At 57.6% G+C, this 16,900-nt stretch overlaps 1 protein-coding gene across 3 annotated transcripts in view; it reads right to left on the reverse strand.

Annotated features, from left to right (window-relative positions):
- The window catches only part of RFX2 (regulatory factor X2), a 92,143-nt gene that overhangs the window by 6,699 nt on the left and 68,544 nt on the right, over nt 1-16,900 (reverse strand). For 2 of the 3 annotated variants that reach the window (XM_039221339.1, XM_039221337.1), the window contains 8 exons: nt 13,798-13,872; nt 8,182-8,363; nt 6,273-6,392; nt 3,855-3,970; nt 2,896-3,014; nt 2,239-2,351; nt 1,749-1,903; nt 588-685 (listed from right to left, as the gene is read on the reverse strand). In XM_039221339.1, coding sequence (XP_039077270.1) covers nt 588-685; nt 1,749-1,903; nt 2,239-2,351; nt 2,896-3,014; nt 3,855-3,970; nt 6,273-6,392; nt 8,182-8,363; nt 13,798-13,872 — 978 coding nt within the window. The remainder of the gene's footprint in view (nt 1-587; nt 686-1,748; nt 1,904-2,238; nt 2,352-2,895; nt 3,015-3,854; nt 3,971-6,272; nt 6,393-8,181; nt 8,364-13,797; nt 13,873-16,900) is intronic. The other variant, XM_039221338.1, reaches the window with a different exon arrangement.

The raw sequence follows: 16,900 nt of genomic DNA on the forward strand, positions 1-16,900 counted from the left end.
AGAAGATGCCAAGGTATCGGGACTGAGCAGGCTTATGCCCCCAGAATTCCTCTGGCTCTCTGGAGTGGCTGGGGTTGGGGGGACGGGTTCCTGGGGGCCATGGGATCAGGCTCTGTGGGGCGGGGCCTGCGAGTCTACGCAGCCTGAAGTTCGGGAGCTGCTGGTCTCACAGAGTTCCAGGGTCAGGGAGGCCAGGTGCTGGGGGCCTGACGGCTTCCGTACGCAGGTCTCTAAGGGCCGCTTGCGAGAGCGCCAGGCAGGCACTCTCTTCTGTGCATGGAGGCCAAGCCGGCGCATTTCAGGTCCTGATCTGTGGCCTAGATTGGACCCTCCCTCCTATGATGGGCTTGGAATCATCCTATCTGTTCCGAACTGACCCAAATGCATCCCAGCAAATGACATCTGTCGTGCCCCTCCCTGCTAGCGCTGGTCCTGCCTCGCCAGCAGCCTCAGGGCTTCCTGGGAGGACTCAGGGGCCTCAGGCCCACAGGGGTGGCCTGCTTTCCCTGGGGCAGGGGACAGGGGCCCCTCCCTGAAGCCCCCCCGCCCGCCAGCCGCTCCCGTCACAGTCACAGCGGAGTGGTTACCTTGGTCTGGATGACCTGCTGTGGGAAGTCTCTCATGGCATTCGTCAGCCAGCCTTCCAAGCTCTTGGCAAAATTACGGATGGCCTGGGTCAAGGTACCTGGGAGACACGAGCCGCGACACGGTGAGACAGGCAGGCCTGCCCGTCAGGACCAGCTTCAGGAAGAGACACGCGCGCAGGGAACCTGGAAGAGTGAGCAGCGCAGGAGAAGAGGCAGCAGTGCTCCAGGGACGAGGGACCAGGGGAAGGCAGGGCGCTCCGCGCGGGCGGCGCTGGGCAGCAGTGAGGGCCGCCCGCTGCCTTCACCTTCGGCACCTGCCTGTCTGTGCTCGCGGCTCTCACCGAGGGCGACTCTGCTCCCGGGGGACACGGGGTGTGTGCAGACCTCTGTGGTCCTCACAGCTGGGGGAGCTCCTGGCACCGAGTGGGCGGGGGCCGGGCCCAGCCCCCCGTAGTGCCCCGGACGGCCCGCAGCACGGAGGAGAGGCCCTCGGACACGCACAGGTACGTATGTTCTACCCGCTTCTGAAGCTACTGAGATGCCTTGCAACGCGAAACCCGTAAGACTGTTAGAATAAAACGCTACAAATACACCGCAGCTCGACCGTTAACACGGAGACTAAGCGCGGGCCACAACGAGCGGTTTCGGGCAGGCGACCGGGGGAGAAAGGCGATCGTCCTGCTGTCCCCATTTTTGGGCACAAAAGCAGCGCCGGCTCACTGAGAGAGACACTTTCCGTTGGGCCGATAGGCACAGGTATTGCTAGGTCCGCGCCAGGTAACCCGTGGTGCCCCCTGCGGTCCTTCATCAGGAGCGAGGCCTCAGGGCCCTGCCTCCTCCTCCTCCTCCTCCTCCCTCAGGACGCTGGGGGCCCCACAGGGAGGGCCTGAGGGGGCCGGGATGCCCGCCCCGCGGCCTGGCCGCATGCGGGGGGGCAGGGCTCCTGGGAAGGCCCCCAGCCCCAGCGGGGTTTTAGCAAAGCTGCAGACTGGGGCAGGTCTGTCCTGTGACCTCGGCCCCGCCCTCTGGGGAACCTCCTCTGGCTGGAGTGTCACCGGGGGCCGGCAGGCGGTGGCCCGAAGGAGGCGCGCGTCCCCGGAGCCTTGAGCTGGGGAAGCACGAGGGGCGGGAGGGCGAGCGCGCGGCCCGCGAGCGGCTTACTGGGCACCGGGCGCAGCACGTCGGGGATGAGGACCTCCACCAGGGCCTGGTACAGGATGTGGTCGCAGCTCCGCATCCACTTGAGAATGGGCTCGCACTTGCACAGTGACACCAGCTTGTCCTTCGGGAGGACAGTGGCTTCGGGCTCTCCGTCACTGCGGGGGAGGGGGACGGGGTGAGCCGCGGCCTGTGGGGGGGGCGGGAGGCCACAGGACTGCGCCGGGCCCCGCGTCCAAGTCCCCAGCGGGCCCGCACTGCCCCTCCCTGCCTGTGGCCGGGCGACTTGGGCCTCTCAGGGTCCCCTACGGCCCCTCATGAACTAGCGGAAGGGGCAACACCAACCATGGGCCATGGTCGCAGGGTGAAAACCACACACACACACACACAGGGGGCTCTAAGCACCCGTTCTGGAAAGGGGTCCACGGCCTGCAGGTTAAGCCTGGGGTCCTGGGAAACGAGCGGCCAGGCTTGGGCAGGGACAGTGGGGTACCTGGCAGGGAGAGAGGCGGGGCCGTCACCAGAGGCGGCTTTCGAGTTCCAGAAGGACAGCCACAGCTTCTCGATGTAGTGAAACTGCAGGCTCACCACGACGTCCAGAGTAGCCTGCGAATAAACGTGGCGGGTCAGACACACAGCCGCGCGCGTGAGAAAGGGCACCCGGCCCCGTCGTCGGGACGGGCAAGCGGGCAGCCTGCTGGGAGCCGCAGTGGGGTCCCTGGAAATGCAGAGAGACCACAAGAAGGGACAGAATGAAGGGACAGGTCACGGTTCAGAAACCTGGGGGGCGCCTGGGGGCTCAGTGGGTTAAGCACCCGACACCTGATTTCAGCTCAGGTCATGATCTCACGGTTTGTGGGGTCGAGCCCTGCATCAGGCTCTGCGCTGACAGTGAGGAGCCTGCTTGGGGTCCTCTCTCTCCCTCTCTCGCTGCCCCTCCCCCGCTCATTCGTTTTTCTCTCTCTCTCAAAAAAATTAAATATAAAAAAACAAAGTGGAAATCCTATCTACTTCCTGGCTACAGGAAGCAGGGGGGCTGCTCTTGCCCCGCTGGGTCACCCCGGGTCACTCTGTGGTGTCTGAGAGTCTGGCAGCTCTGTGGGATGGGGTGGGGGCCGTCTGTGTCCTGGGCCGGGTGTGGGGCGGTCACCTCACAGTGCCGCCGGTAGACCAGCTGCAGGGCCTTGACGTCGTGCAGCGTGACGCTCCCCCGCAGCAGGGCGCTGCCCAGGTCAGGCGCAGGAAACTCCGGGAAGACGTGGGACACATCTAGGGGAGGAAAGGGGGTTCGCGGAGCAGCACGAGGCCCGGGTGCTGGCAGACGCCTGCCCCGCGTGCCTGTGGCCGCTCCTCAGCCCTGAGCCTCACTGCTGTTAAGCTTTGGTTTTCTCAGGGACAGAGGGGACAGCACTGTCCTCTCCCAGCGACAGCAAGTACGCTGACACAGGCAAGCGCTGAGCCCAGGGCCTGGCGCTCAGCGAGTGCTCCTGTCACCCCAGCCTGGGGACCACCCGGGGCGGTGGACCTGAGGAGGCGGCCGTCCCCGGCCGTCCCTAGTGACTTCCAGAGGGTTCTGTCTGGGCTCCAAAAATACACTAACAATCGCTGAAGGCCGCTGCTGTCTTCAGTGTGGGTGCCTTGGACACTGACCTCAGCAAGTCCCCCGCCCCGGCTGGGCTGTGAGTTAGGTGCTTTCTGGGCAGCAGAGGTGCCGCTGGGGAAGGGGGTCTCCCAGGGGAGGGCCAGGCAGCCCGGTGGAGCCCCAAGCCCCCTAAATGCTCTGGGGAAGCAAAGGGAACTGAGGACGGCAGCCAAGTCCTGAGCCAACAGGCTTGAACACACATGCTGTCTTCCTTATGACGGGCATTTCAGCATGTGTTCATTCTTCTGACAGTCACCTCGCATGCTAATTTGGGGGGCGTCTGCTGATTACTCTGAAATCTTGGGGAGGCTGTAAAGGTTGATCTAGAACACCTCCGTGTAATTAAAATGGTATCATACAAGAAAACGGTTTCAAGCACCCTGCAGGTGAAACCCATGGGCACCTCGAGGAGCTGAGTGGACACCGGAGCTTCCGGAAGGCCCTGCGCTGGGCGGGGGGGCCCTCACCTATGTACTGCTGGTGCTGCTGGCTCTGGGCGGCCATGGCCTGCTCCGGGGTGCTGTGCAGGCCGCCGTGCGAGCCACCGTCCCCGAGGCTGTCCGTCTTCTGAGCTGGCCGGTACCTGGACAGGGGACACAGGGCCACCATGAGGCCCCAGCAGCACTGCCCGCAGGCGCCCAGGGAGCAGAGAGCTGAGCAGGATTCAGTTTGGGGACGTGTGTATGGATGTGTGGGCATGAGTTTTAAAACCTTGTGCTAAAATACACGTAACCTAAAGTGTATCCTCTTCACCATCTCTAAGTGCGCGGTTCAGGGGTGTCAACCCCTACCATCCGTCTCCAGAACTTTCCATCTCCTCAAACTGAGGCTCTGTCCCTGTGAAACACCGACTTCTTGCCCCCTGCCCAGCCCCTGGGTCCCACCACCTACTCTCTGTCTCTGGATGGGACTCCTCTGGGGACCCCCTGTGGGTGGAACCCTACAGTATCTGTCCTTTTGTGTCTGGCTTCTGTCACTGAGCACAATGTCCTCACGGTCCATCCATGTTGTAGCAGGGTCAGGGCGTCCTTCCTTCTTACTGCTGAATAACAACAGGGTCTGGAGGGACACATCTGCGTGTCCACCCATCTGCTGAGGGGTACACAGGGTGTGTGTGTGTGTGTGTGCGCGCGCATATCTTCCCCCCTGCCCCATACTTCTCTCTTAGAAGATAAGTGAACTTCTTTCAATAGAATCACAAAGGAAATTCTGGGACTTTCCTTTGGCCTTGAGCCAGAAAGCGGGGGCCAGTCTGTCCTGGCAGCAGACTGGGCTCCCCAGGGCCCTGTGTCCCTTGAGCCCGGCGGGACGCTGTGGGGTAGTGACAGTATGTGGCGGGAAGGGTGGGGGACGCCACTCCGGCTGGGAGAAGGGGCCAAGCTTCCCGTGAGGATGGAGAATGCCCCCAGGACCGTGCAGGCCACCTGACTCGCGGTGGCTCCACGTGTAAAGGGCACGAGGCGCGGAGCAGGCCCTAAAACCATACACTGCCTGGCGTAGCGAGTCCCAGGGGTCTGAGGTGCCAGGCCAAACAGGAAGAAGAAGCGATGGAGTCTATGTCTGTGGACAAGCAGGTACACGATGGACTGCTGGTTCCACTCTTTTATCTGGTGGCTCCTGGAGAACGTTCTAGAGATTCTCTTCTCCAACTCCCACAGTCGAACAATGTGGGATGGGGTCACTGGGATGGCCTTGGAGCTGCTAAAGCAGGTTTTTAGCCACACACAGATTGGCTAAGGAATGATGATGCACGTGGAGGTGAGGGGGCACGGTCCCTGCCCCGGAGGAGCCTGGACGCTGCGGAGAGGAGCCGGGGGTGGAGGGAAGCAGGGAAGGAGAGGCGACTGCGAGGCTGCCAGGGAGGGGACATGTGAGTAGCACCTGAACCAGGGGTCTGTGGATCACAGCTGTGGAGGGCCAATTGTGCTCTTTGTTTTGTGAATAAAGGTGTTTTTTTTTGGGGGGGGGGCGGGTAAATGAGGTGGTTTTACTGGAGACCCACCCGGACCCGTGGGCGGAAGGAGCTGCCTGTGAATAAAGTTTTATTGGCACACGGCCACGCCCACTTGTCTATGGGTTTCATGCTACGACGGCAGAGCTCACCTTTACAGAAAAGTGTGCTGACCCCTGCCTTAAAAGATGAGTAGGTACATGATGGATAGAGATGAGAACATTCCAGAAAACGACCAGGCCTTTCCAGCCATTGGATCAAAATGTCCGGGAGAAGCAGCCACTTAAGTATGTAATAGACTTCTTTCTCCAGGCTTCTCGGGCCCTTTTTCAACACACTCTCTTTTTTTCCCTGTTGTTGGCAATTAAAGATCTATGATCCCAGCTCTATGATCTTCTGGAAAAGGCCAAACTATGGCAACCTCAGGGGAGGGCGGGGTCAGAAGGCGGGGCCCAGGGGACTGTGAGGGCGGGGAAACTACTCTGTCCGAACCCCTTAGAAGGGAGCCCCGAGGGTGAGCCCCAGCGTGGAGCCTGGCCTTGAGGTGGTAACGATGTGCCCGATGTGGTGTAGGCTCACAGATGTCGTTGAGGACAGGGTCATGTGGAAAACACTGCACTTTCTGCCCAATTTTGTTGTGAACCTAAAACTGTTCTAAAAAATAATGTCTATTTTTTTTTTTTTTAAAGGAGAAAGGCTGAAGGCTGTGAGCTGGACGAGGCTGTGTCCCCAGCCTCCTGTGCCCTGGCTCTCCTGGGACGCCGGAGCCAGAGGCTGACACGGATTTGTTTTCTCCATCACGGTTCGGAGAGCCCCCTCCTACCTGTGCACTCAATGCTGAGAAACACCTCTCTGTCCGTTCCCAAAGCGGAGCAGACCTGGCCCTGTGCGGGCAGCGAGTCGGCCTTGGGCCGGCGGTGGCCGCGTCACTCACCTGGGCTTCTGGTGCACGGGCTGCTGCCGCATGGCCATGTACTGGGTGTCCTCCTGCAGCCGGTTCAGGGGCGAGTCCGGCTTCAGGCGGATCCCGTAGTAATGGTACTTGGAGTTGCCCCTAGAAACCAAGCACTCAAGGTCAGCGGTCCTCGCAGATGGCCCGAGTGACGGGACAGGTGCCGGGTCTCGGCCCTCCACTTTGGGTTCTCAGGTTCAGTGTCCTCTGGACCATATGGGAATGGTTGTTCCACAATTGGAGGGGTTTAGGAAGGTCTATACTTGCCCCCCTCCTGGACGTTCCCCTCTTGCATTTAAGTATTATAATGGCTCTGAGAAGTCCTGCAATGGGAAAAGCAGCCTAGCTTTGTTTGACCCAATATGGCCTCATCATCATCATCATCATCACTGCCACCCTCACACGTCACTATCGTCACCACCATCGCCACCATCACCACTATCCTCACCACCACCGGCATCACCACCATCGCCACCAGCAACACCATCACCACCACCATCATCATCGTCACCACCATCATTATCACCGTGACCACCACAATCAGCATCTCCATCATCCCCCCCACCATCATCCCCATCACCCCCCCACCATCATCTCCATCATCCCCATCATCCCCCACCATCATCCCCTTCACCCCCCCACCATCATCTCCATCATTCCCATCACCCCCATCCCCACCACCACCACCACCACCTCCCCTCCCCCCACCCACATCATCTAACAACATGATTTGGAAAAGGTGCAGTTGTGGGAAACACTATCAGAGCTTATTATGGGAGCCATGATGATCCAAGAGCTTTAGCCATTTTGGTTAAGAAGACAGATCAGAGGGGCTCCTTAGGAGAGCCCCTTTCTTCTTCTTCTTTTTTTTTAATATTTTATTTATTTCTAGGAGAGAGAGAGAGACAGCGTGAGCAGGGGAGGGTCAGAGAGAGAGGGAGTCACAGACAGAAACAGGCTCCAGGCTCTGAGCGGGCAGTCAGCACAGAGCCCGACGCGGGTCTCGAACCCACGAACCGCGAGATCATGACCTAAGCGAAAGTTGGATGCTTAACCGACTAAGCCACCCTTGCGCCCCAGGAGAGCCCCTTTCTAGAAGACGTCAGAGCTTAGCTGGTGGGGGGGGGGGAAGCAGGGGGAGAAAAGCCGGGTCCTGAGGCCAAGCGTCCAGGACACACTGACGGTGGAGGCCCTGCATGAGCCTTCGAGAGGCCCCACGGGCGGTGGTGGCTGTGTCCCCAGAGACCAGGGTCGCTCCCCTTCCCCTTCCTGCCCCCTCCGTCCACTGAAGCTCCGTCAGGATGTTCTGTTATGGGTCAGAGGATGGCAGAGAACCTTCTCTTGGCCGGAGGCCAGCTTCTGAGGGTGCACGTGTGCCCCCGGCCCCACGTGTGATTTCACAGACAGGGGCCGCGCAGGAGGCAGCCTTCTGTGTGCTCTGGGCCGCCCCCTTTGAGCAGAGTACGGCCGCTGTTTTCTAGCGGGAGGGGTGTCGGACTGGTGCCTGGAAAGTTTATGGCGCATGACAGTCCCTGGCTGCTGGCGGGTTGGTGCAGGCATGGAGGAGAGCACCACGAAATGATAAATCCAACTCTCCTAGGTCATCCAGAGGCTGCTTTTTAAGAAAACCTTATTAAGGAAAATTTTAAACAAAGAGAGGGTGGTGAAGCCGAGCCTGTGTCACCAGGAGAGAGACGGCCCACGGCCAACACCCGGGGCCGGCCAGGCCCATGCTGCCGCCAGTTCAGAACAAATCCAAGTTCACCCAGAGGCACGCAGGGCAGGACACGCGGGCACGAGGGAGCTCACATCCTCCAAAAGCTCAACGTCTGTACAGAGGGTGCAGGGGGACGGGCGGGCGTGGGCCTGCCCCGCATCCCCGGGTACCTACCTGGTGCCCAGCCGCCGCGTCCGCAGCCCCATGAAAACGGAGCGGATCAGCTTCCCGAAGGAGGCAGCGTTCACAGGGTCCAGCTTGTGCTCCTGGCAGTGCCGCAGGTAATGGTTGTAGAGAGAGCTTCTGGGGAGACTCACGCCCTCCGCGGTTTCGTAATTATCTAACAGCCACTGGAGCTGGATAAAGACAGACATGCTCACGTTGGTCCAGGTCCCCGAAATGCCAACATGGACCCATTATGAGGATCACATACGTTCTCCCCCTTGACGTGGGGAGGAAATTCACATCCACAGTCACTGATTTGGGGTTGAGAGATTCTGGGTGCGTTATTATTATGAGCTTCTCTCCACGCCTGTATTTGTTCCTTCAATTTCCAACCTGGTTTTCAGGGTCCTTGACTTGATTTCTAAAAATCTGCATGTGATTGAGACCTATTGGGTTGTGTCTTCATAATCATTTAGATGCCAAGTGGCTCCTAAACTTTCAGGAACGTCAAGACAAAGAGGAGCATTGAGAAGAGCTTCGAGGAACCCATCAGCACAGCACCTGACATTTAACAGGGCAACCTTGGCCTTTATGGCCTATCCGCCTCTTGACATCTTGCCCTTAAGGAACAAATCATTACTCTAAGGATGAAGGTGGCTGGGGCTTGGCCTCCTGTCTCACCCCCTGGTCACTGAGTATAAAAGTTCTACTTGAATTCTTGCCTTATGGCTTGGGCTGCTATTTCTTTGCCCCAACCAGGACTCCTGAAACCTGGGGCGGTCAGATTGTACTAGAACAGGCCAAGAAGGAAGGGATGAATGAAAGGATCCATTTCCCAGACACTCCTTCCTGATGCTCCTTTTCTTAACTGGGTTATGAGGCTCCCATGGTGGGTACCTCACTGCGGCCATTGAAGTCACTGCGCTGGCCCAGTCTGTTCCAAGCTCCGGCTAAGGAGGCATCCGCGAGGCCCCTCCCCAAGGGTGGGGTCCGTGGCATCTCCTGTCCTGCCCCTTTCTTAGAGCTCTCAGGCCAGGTGCTAGTGGCTACACCTCCTCCCCGAGGTAGGGGATGTGTGCCGACTGAAGGGTCTGTGTTCTTACTGCCAGTGGGGGGATGGAGTGGCCTGAAAGCCACACACTCTGGAATTGGTTGTGTATTTTCTCTCAGTAAAGCTTTTTTTTTTTCTTTCTGAGAAAATAAAAACAACACAAAACACAGGACGACGCACAGACAGACTGATACATCCTCACGTCCCTGACTGAGAGGCTGCAAACGGGAACGGAACACAATACCGCAAAGGCTTGTGTGTGGGGTTCCGTGCCCAGGCCAGACGGCAGGCCGAGAGGATCTGCAGCAAGTCGCTGCCCCCCCAGAGCTCAGCCTCGGGTCAGAAGGGCAGGAACCGGCCGCACAGAAAGTCAGGCCCCAGCGGAGACTCTGGTGCCCACCTCTCTCCCCTCGGTGCTGGCGCCGAAGCCATAGCTGCGAAGTCAGTGAGTAGCAGCTCACCAGTGTGGCAGTGCCCTCTGACCTCGGGGCGCACGCTCCTCCCGGCCCCGAGCACCCCTGCCCGCCACGGCCCTGGGAGACTGGGGGGCCCATTCAGGCTCCAGGTGAGGAAGTGTGGGGGTATGAGGGGGTCCTTGGAACCCTGAGGTCTTCTTCAGAGAACTTTCCCCTCTGGAGCCAGCAGGTATATTTTATTTAATGCTTGTCTCCCCCGTGGGAATGAGAAGCCCCAGTGGGTAGAGATGGAGCCGGGTCTGTCCACGTGTGTACCCCCCGGATCCTGACGAGCCTCAAGAAACAGAGACCAAGAGAAGAAGGAGGTCCCGAAGCACAGAGGGGTCCCCATGTGCAGGAAGCTAGGGTACAGAGGCTGGAGACTTTACTCTGCCACCCCAGGCTCGGGGAACACAGGGCGCCACTTCTCAGGGAATCCTCTGGGGCCAGAGAGGAGGGTTAGGCCAGACTCAGGGCCATGGGCTGGACGGGGTGCTGGCTCACATGTACGGGGACACAGAGAGGTTCACGTGTACAAGGACACAGGGTGGCTCACATGTACGAGGACACAGGGCGGCTCATGTGTACGAGGACACAGGGGCTCACGTGTACGGGGACACAGGGCGGCTCACGTGTATTGAGGACACAGAGTGGCTCACATGTATGAGGACACAGGGGCTCACGTGTACGGGGACACAGGGGCTCACGTGTACGAAGTGCTGGGGAAGGATGCTTGCCTCGGCTCATCATCGCCCCCCCAGCCCAGTGTTGTGACATGAAAAGTGGACCCTCTTTACTTGGGTTGTTATGTTGACATTGACATCAATGATGCATGGTCATCTTGACAAGTTCTTCCCAAGTAGAAGTAACTCCAAAAAGTAGTGACCTCACTAGCAGCCCCCAAAAGAACAATCGGTTATACTTTCATTTCTTTTGCATTGAGTAGGTACCAAATGGGAAGCTGATTCAAGCGACCAATGACTCAAGTCCTGAGGGAGCTGAGGGAGGGAGCCATGGGGAGGCATTCTAGTGTGGGAACAGCCTGTGCAAAGGCCCTGGGGCAGCATTGGGCCTGGTGCAGTGGAGGAACGGTGCAGGGCCTGTGTGGCTGCAGAGAGAGAGGGAGGAGGGGAGGCAGGGAAGAGGGCAGGTCAGGCAGGCCCCAGAGGCTGTTTCGATGATGCTGGCTTCTCCTGGGGAGTGTGACAGGGGCCCTGAAGGCTTCTGAACAGAGATGATCTGCCATGATCTGAATACAGTTTCCATAGGATATTCTCACGGCTGCTGTGAGGAGGGCCTGGCAGCTGGGTGAGGGCCGAGGGTGAGGGCTGGCTAGGTGGTGGCTGCGATACTTCATGGGAGAGATGGTGGCGGTGGGGGTGGGGTGGGGGGTGGGAGAGGGCGAGAAGCAAGGGTAGGCAGAAGAGATCGTGGCGGGGGCACAGGTATCGGGGGCAGTCAGGGCTCAGTTTCTGACATGCAGGGAGGAGGCAGGCCTTCGGGAGAGGCCAGGGGGTGATGCCCACTGGGAAACAGCCTTTCCCAGTGGAGCTGGGGAGGGGCCAGCAAGCCGGTGCAGGGAGTGGGGGCCCTCACTTGGGAGAGAATCCAGCAGCTCAACCACCACAACTGTCAGGGGCATTTGCCACAACACCTGGAGCCATTTCTAGACGGGACCCACCCCACGGAGCTGCCGATTCTAGCCAGGCCCCAAGCCCAGCCTGCGAGGGACGCTGGTCATCACACAGGCCTGTGGCCGGCCACCAACTGATGGCCGAGGGATCTTGGACAAGCTGTTTCTCTATTAAAAAATAAAAAAGGCATATCATCCGAATACCACTAATCAAAGAGCAGGCCATCTTCCCGGGGTTGGAAATGAGTTTACTGCAGTGACGATGGCCACCGCCATGTCACAGTGACTGTGAGCCACCGGTGGGGGTGGGGCCCTGAGTCGGGGGGTGTTGTTCTGCGCAGATCTGGCTGAGGGGCAGCCCAGGCCCCTCCCCTGCTCAAGGCGGGGGACCTTGACCCCAAGTTCCTTCCCTGGGGCCAGGCACGCGGGCTTCGGGTGGGGAGGGCGATCCCCTCCCAGGGCCTGTGCCTCACCTCCGTCCTTAGAAACAGCTACGCTGCATTTCCTGCCACCAGACCTGCCCCCCACCCCCCGCAGCTCAGAGACAGCTCCCGCCCCTCCTCCTGTGGGCCCTTCGACCCCTGTTGGGAAGTTCCTTCCACCTGCTCAGCCCCTGGTCTCAGGCCCTTCAGGGCGGCCCGGCACTGGCGGGGTGTGGAAGGCGCTGTCCAGCCTCCCCGGCTCGGGGCGTCTCCCGCCTGGCCCAGCCACGGCCGCGCATCGAGAGCAAACCCCGCAGAGCGCGGGAACCAGTTCAACCTCCACGGCGGGGTTCTGTGCACACTCGGTGGGATCTGGGTGCCCTTTCTCGCACCTGCTTGCCCGCTGCGCTCCCGTTCCCGGCTCCCTGGACGAGGCACCCTTGTCACTCCCGCTCCCCAAGTCCACACAGCTCTGGTGGGCATGGGATGGCGCAACCCAGGCTTTCCAACAAGGGTCGGCTGGGAGGCCACCAGGAAAACGGGTCCGTGGGGGCCCAGCCCTCAACCAGACTCCTGTGCCCTGGGGCTGGGCTGGCCAGCGTCGCCCCACACTAGCCAACCGTTGGCTGCAGGTGGCAGCGGTGACAACCCTCGTGAGCCCCGCCTAGGGGCCAGGACGCGTCCCCTCCCTCCCGGCTCTCACGAGCTCCAGCAGGTGGATCTCACTCGGGGGTGTGGGGCTGACTCTTCAGAACGAAAGACCTTATTTCTATTCTCTGATTCCAGGTCGCCCAGAAATCAGCACCTGATGCCAGAACGAGACTCAACAACGCGCGGCCAGGAAGACGGGACGCAGGCGGGTTTCCTGCCGGGAAGCGGTCAAAGCAGCCTCCTTCCAAGGGAGGTGTTAGCAGCCAGAAGCAGCCCCGTAGCCAGAGACGAGCTCGTGCATAGCTCCCCAGACATTTCCTGCGGAACCCCGCCTGCCCAGGGCTTGCACCCCGTATTTTGCCTGACCCGGCACCTAGGCCGCCAGGCGAGGTCACGGCCACTGAACAGGGGGTGCCATTCCGCAGCCCTGCCCACGCTGCCTTCTGAGTTGAAGACCGAGGGCTCTTCTCCCCCAGTGCGCTCTGCGGACCTTTCCCTCCCCCCGACCTGCCCGTAGGGCCGAGCCGTCCAGCGGGAAGCGGCGACGGGAAGGCCATGAGCCACCTGCCCTGGGGGTGGGGGACACTCAGTGGGGTCCTGACTCTCTCTTATTTTGCTTCAAGACAGTGGGCGTGAGGCTGCTCTTCCTTCCAGAGGCCAGCCCTCCGAGGCCCCCGTCACGTGTCCCGGAGTGGCACAACACACCTGTGCCGATCTGGAAGCCTAGAAGTTCCTGCACCTTCCGGGGCTGGGCTTCCAGCCCAGAATCCCTGCCCTTCCTTGTGCCCTGTGTGAACGTCGGCCACGACCCAAGTCTGGATGGGGCTGTGGTTAGGGACAGAGACTCTCAGCTGGTCACCCCGGCCAGTCCCGTCCTGCCCCGCGCAGCTGCGCAGACAGGGAAGTTTGCCGCCTCCTGGCGCCGAAGCGGCCATCGTGGTTTCGCAGCAGGAAGGCGAGGAAGACCCTGTGCAGTTAAAATCCGCAGCAATTTGGTGGTCTGCACTTTCCTCAAATTGCCTTTTGGGGTTTTTTCCACCAAAGAGCTGATCACAGGAAACGCAGCTAAGAGTCATGGCGGGGCCCCTGCTCCTGGTTTTCCTGTTGTGGCCGTGGCTTCTCTTCGTGTCCCTTACTGATTCTGCCTCTCACCTGCGGGGCGCTCGGGGAGTTGTGTGACGCACATCACGCACTTCAGTCCCACCACCACCCGGAGGGGCGGGGGCCGTCAGCAGCTACCTCTGCAGCGGGTCCCCTCTCCCTCACGCTGTGGAAAGGCATTTTTGCCCGATGTGGAATTCTAGGTTGGTGGCCCCTATCTCTCGTGTCATGCCACGGTCCTCGCGGGTTTTTAAGATGCCTACGAGGGTGACGAGCGCGGCAGGGCAGACCGCCAGATCGACACACACTTACATGGCTGTTGAGTAAACCGCTTTTGTGTGAAGTGATCCCTTCGCTTTTTTGGAGGTTTTCAATCGCCATTTCAAGCTAAAGAAAATGTGTGCAGAAACAAACAAAACAAAAGAAAATGGAAAAAAAAAAAGGAAATCAGATGGTTAGCATCAGCCAAGATTTGTTTTTATTAATATCCAAATAATGATTTAAGCGCCTACAAAATAAAGATCAGGCTTGAGGCAGGTGGGGGAGACGGTTAGGTCGTGAGTTCAGGCCGCGGCCGGGAGTGTCATTCCGTTATCGCTGCAGTGCCGGCGCAGGCGGCTGCGTGCTAACCGCGTGTGCGCATGCAGGGCACGGGGTGCTGGGCCGAGGCAGAAGGTCACGTGTAAGCAAAGCCAGCAGAGTCATTGCCCGCTGCTCCCCCGTAGCCGCCATCGGTTGCTGGGGACAATCAGCCGTCCACCCAAGGAGAGCCAGCGGCGCTGACTTCCTGGCCCACCTGCCCTGTCACAGAGCTCAGGCCAAAGTCCCTGTGGCCCTGCCAAGGGGAGACGCGTCCGAGGGATAAGCTCCGGGATGTGGACGAGTGAGGGCCGGGCAAAGAGGGTTACACGGGAACGAGAACGCGCCTCGGGGGAAGTCACGTGCAGCTGACAGGGAGGCCTTCCTGGGGGAAGGGGCTTCTGAGTTGGGTCCCAAGGACCGCATGGAGGCAAGGAGCTGAGGTGGTGCAGAGGGTCGATACACAGAGGAAACCCCCAGCCGTGTGCGGCTCCCACCGCATTGGTCCGTGCCGAACGCGACCTGTGTGTGCCTGCCCCCCCCCCCCCGCCGCTCCGACGACAGGCAGAGGAGCGCAACGGACGGAAGGAGACCTCATACACTGACTGTCCTCAAACACACAGTGAGGGCAGACCTCAGTGGTGCTTGTGCAAGAGCAGGGGGGACACGTATTTCGGAAAGCGCAGCGGGATGGGGCTCCTGGGGCTGAGTGCAGGAATGAGGGGCACTGCTTTGCCCATCGCCTCTTTCGACCGCCGTGTGTGTGTCCACTGTCGTCACCGCTGCTCAGCACTGTGCTGACGTTCTCGCAGGGCAGTCAGGCAGCAGTGAGGAATCAAAGGCACCCGTATGGGAAAGGAAGAAGTAACATGCAGAAAACATGACCTTCAATATAGAAAATCCTGAAGGACCCACCAAAAATCTGTTATTGCCGATAAACAAACCCAGCAGAGCTGCAGGTTACAAGATCAACACCCAAAAATCAGTTCTATTTCTCAACAATGAACAACAGGCAAATGAAATAAACAATCCCATTTGCAGTAGCATCAGAGAAAATAAAATACCTAGGAATGAATTTATTAACCAACGCAACAAGGTAAAGTACTTGTAACATTACTTATAACATTGAAAACTTGTAACAATGTAAAACATTGTTGAATGAAATTAAAGAAGACCTAAAGAAGCAGAAGACATACTATATTCATGGACGGGAAGAATATTCACGGATGGGAAGACTTAAGATTGAGATGGCAACAGTCTCCAAGTTGATCTACAGACTCAAAGCAAAATCCTTATCAGAATTCTCTATTAAACTTCCAGCTGCTTTTTCAGAAACGGACCAGTTGGTCATAAAATTCATATGGGGTTGCCAGGGACCCTGAATAGCCCAAACAATCTTGAAAAAGAAGAACAAAGTTGGAAGGCTCACATTTCCCATTTCAAAACTTACTACAAAGTTACAGTAACCAGAACAGCGCAGTACTGGGATAAGGGGAGACATAGAGATAGATATATATAGATCAATGGGATGGCATTAAACATCTAGGAATAGTCCCATATATCTATGGTCAACTGATTTTTGACAAGGGTGTTCAAGACCACTGAATGGAGAAAGAGCAAGGTTTCTAACAAATGGCTAGGATATATGGGTTTCCACGTGCAGATGAATGAAGTTGGACCCCTACCTCACAGTATATACAAAAACCAACTCAAAAATGAATCAAAGAACTAAATGTAAGAGATACAACTATAAAACTCTTAGAGGAAACATAAGTCATGTACAATAAGCTTATCTTCATGACCTTGGATTTGGCAATGGATTTTTAGACATGACAGTAAAAGCACAAGCAAAAGATTTTTAAAAAGTCATTACAAAGATTTGTAACTTTGGGACTTTATCCCACAGAATGGGAGACATATGTGCAAACCATCTATCTGATAAGGGTCTCGTACCCAGAATATATAAAGAACTGTCAGAACCCAACAACAAAATGACAAATGATTCAATTAAAAAAAGGGCAAAGGACTCAAGCATTTCCATGTCTGCAGAAAGCACATGGAAATATGCTCAGCACCACTAGTCATTAGGGAAATGCAAACCCAGGCCCCAGTGAGATACCACTTCACTCGTACTGATATGGCTACTAAGAAAGAAAGAAAGGAAAGAGAAAAAGAACAAGTGTTGATGAGGATGTGGAGAAACTGGGACTCTCACACGTGGCTGGTGGAATGTAAAATGGTACAGCTGCTGTGGAAAGCAGGCTGGTACATCCTCAAAGAGTTACAGATAAACTCAGCTAAACTATTATGTCCCAGCAAGTCCACTCCTGGGTACACAAATGTTTATAGCGGCATCATTCATAATGGCAATAAAAAAAAAAAAAAAAAGGAAAACTCCAAGTGTCGGTCACAGATGACTGGATAGATCTAGCCACTGAGGTACATCTATGCAATGGAATGTTACTCGTCCGCAAAAAGGAATGAGGTAGTGATACGTGTTTACAATGCGGATGAACCTCAAAAGCATGATTCTCAGTGAGAGAGGCCGGTCACAAAAGACCGTGTAGCCTATGATTCCATTTATATGAAATCTCTAGAACAGGCAAATCCATAGGGACGGAAGGCAGAGTAGTGGCCAGAGGCTGGAGGAGGAGGGAATGGAGGGTGGAGGAGGTGACTGCCCACTGGTCAGGGTTACCAGGGTGTTTCTTTCTAGGGTGATGAGAATGTTCTGGAACTACTAGATAAGGTTAACAGTTGTACAACATTGTGAATGTACTAAATGCCATTGAATCATACACTTGAAAATTTTAAAAAACGTTTATATTTTTGAGAG

This window comes from Hyaena hyaena, unplaced genomic scaffold (genome assembly GCF_003009895.1).
Source record: "Hyaena hyaena isolate Hyena2069 unplaced genomic scaffold, ASM300989v1 scaffold_988, whole genome shotgun sequence".
NCBI classification, from domain to species: domain Eukaryota; kingdom Metazoa; phylum Chordata; class Mammalia; order Carnivora; family Hyaenidae; genus Hyaena; species Hyaena hyaena.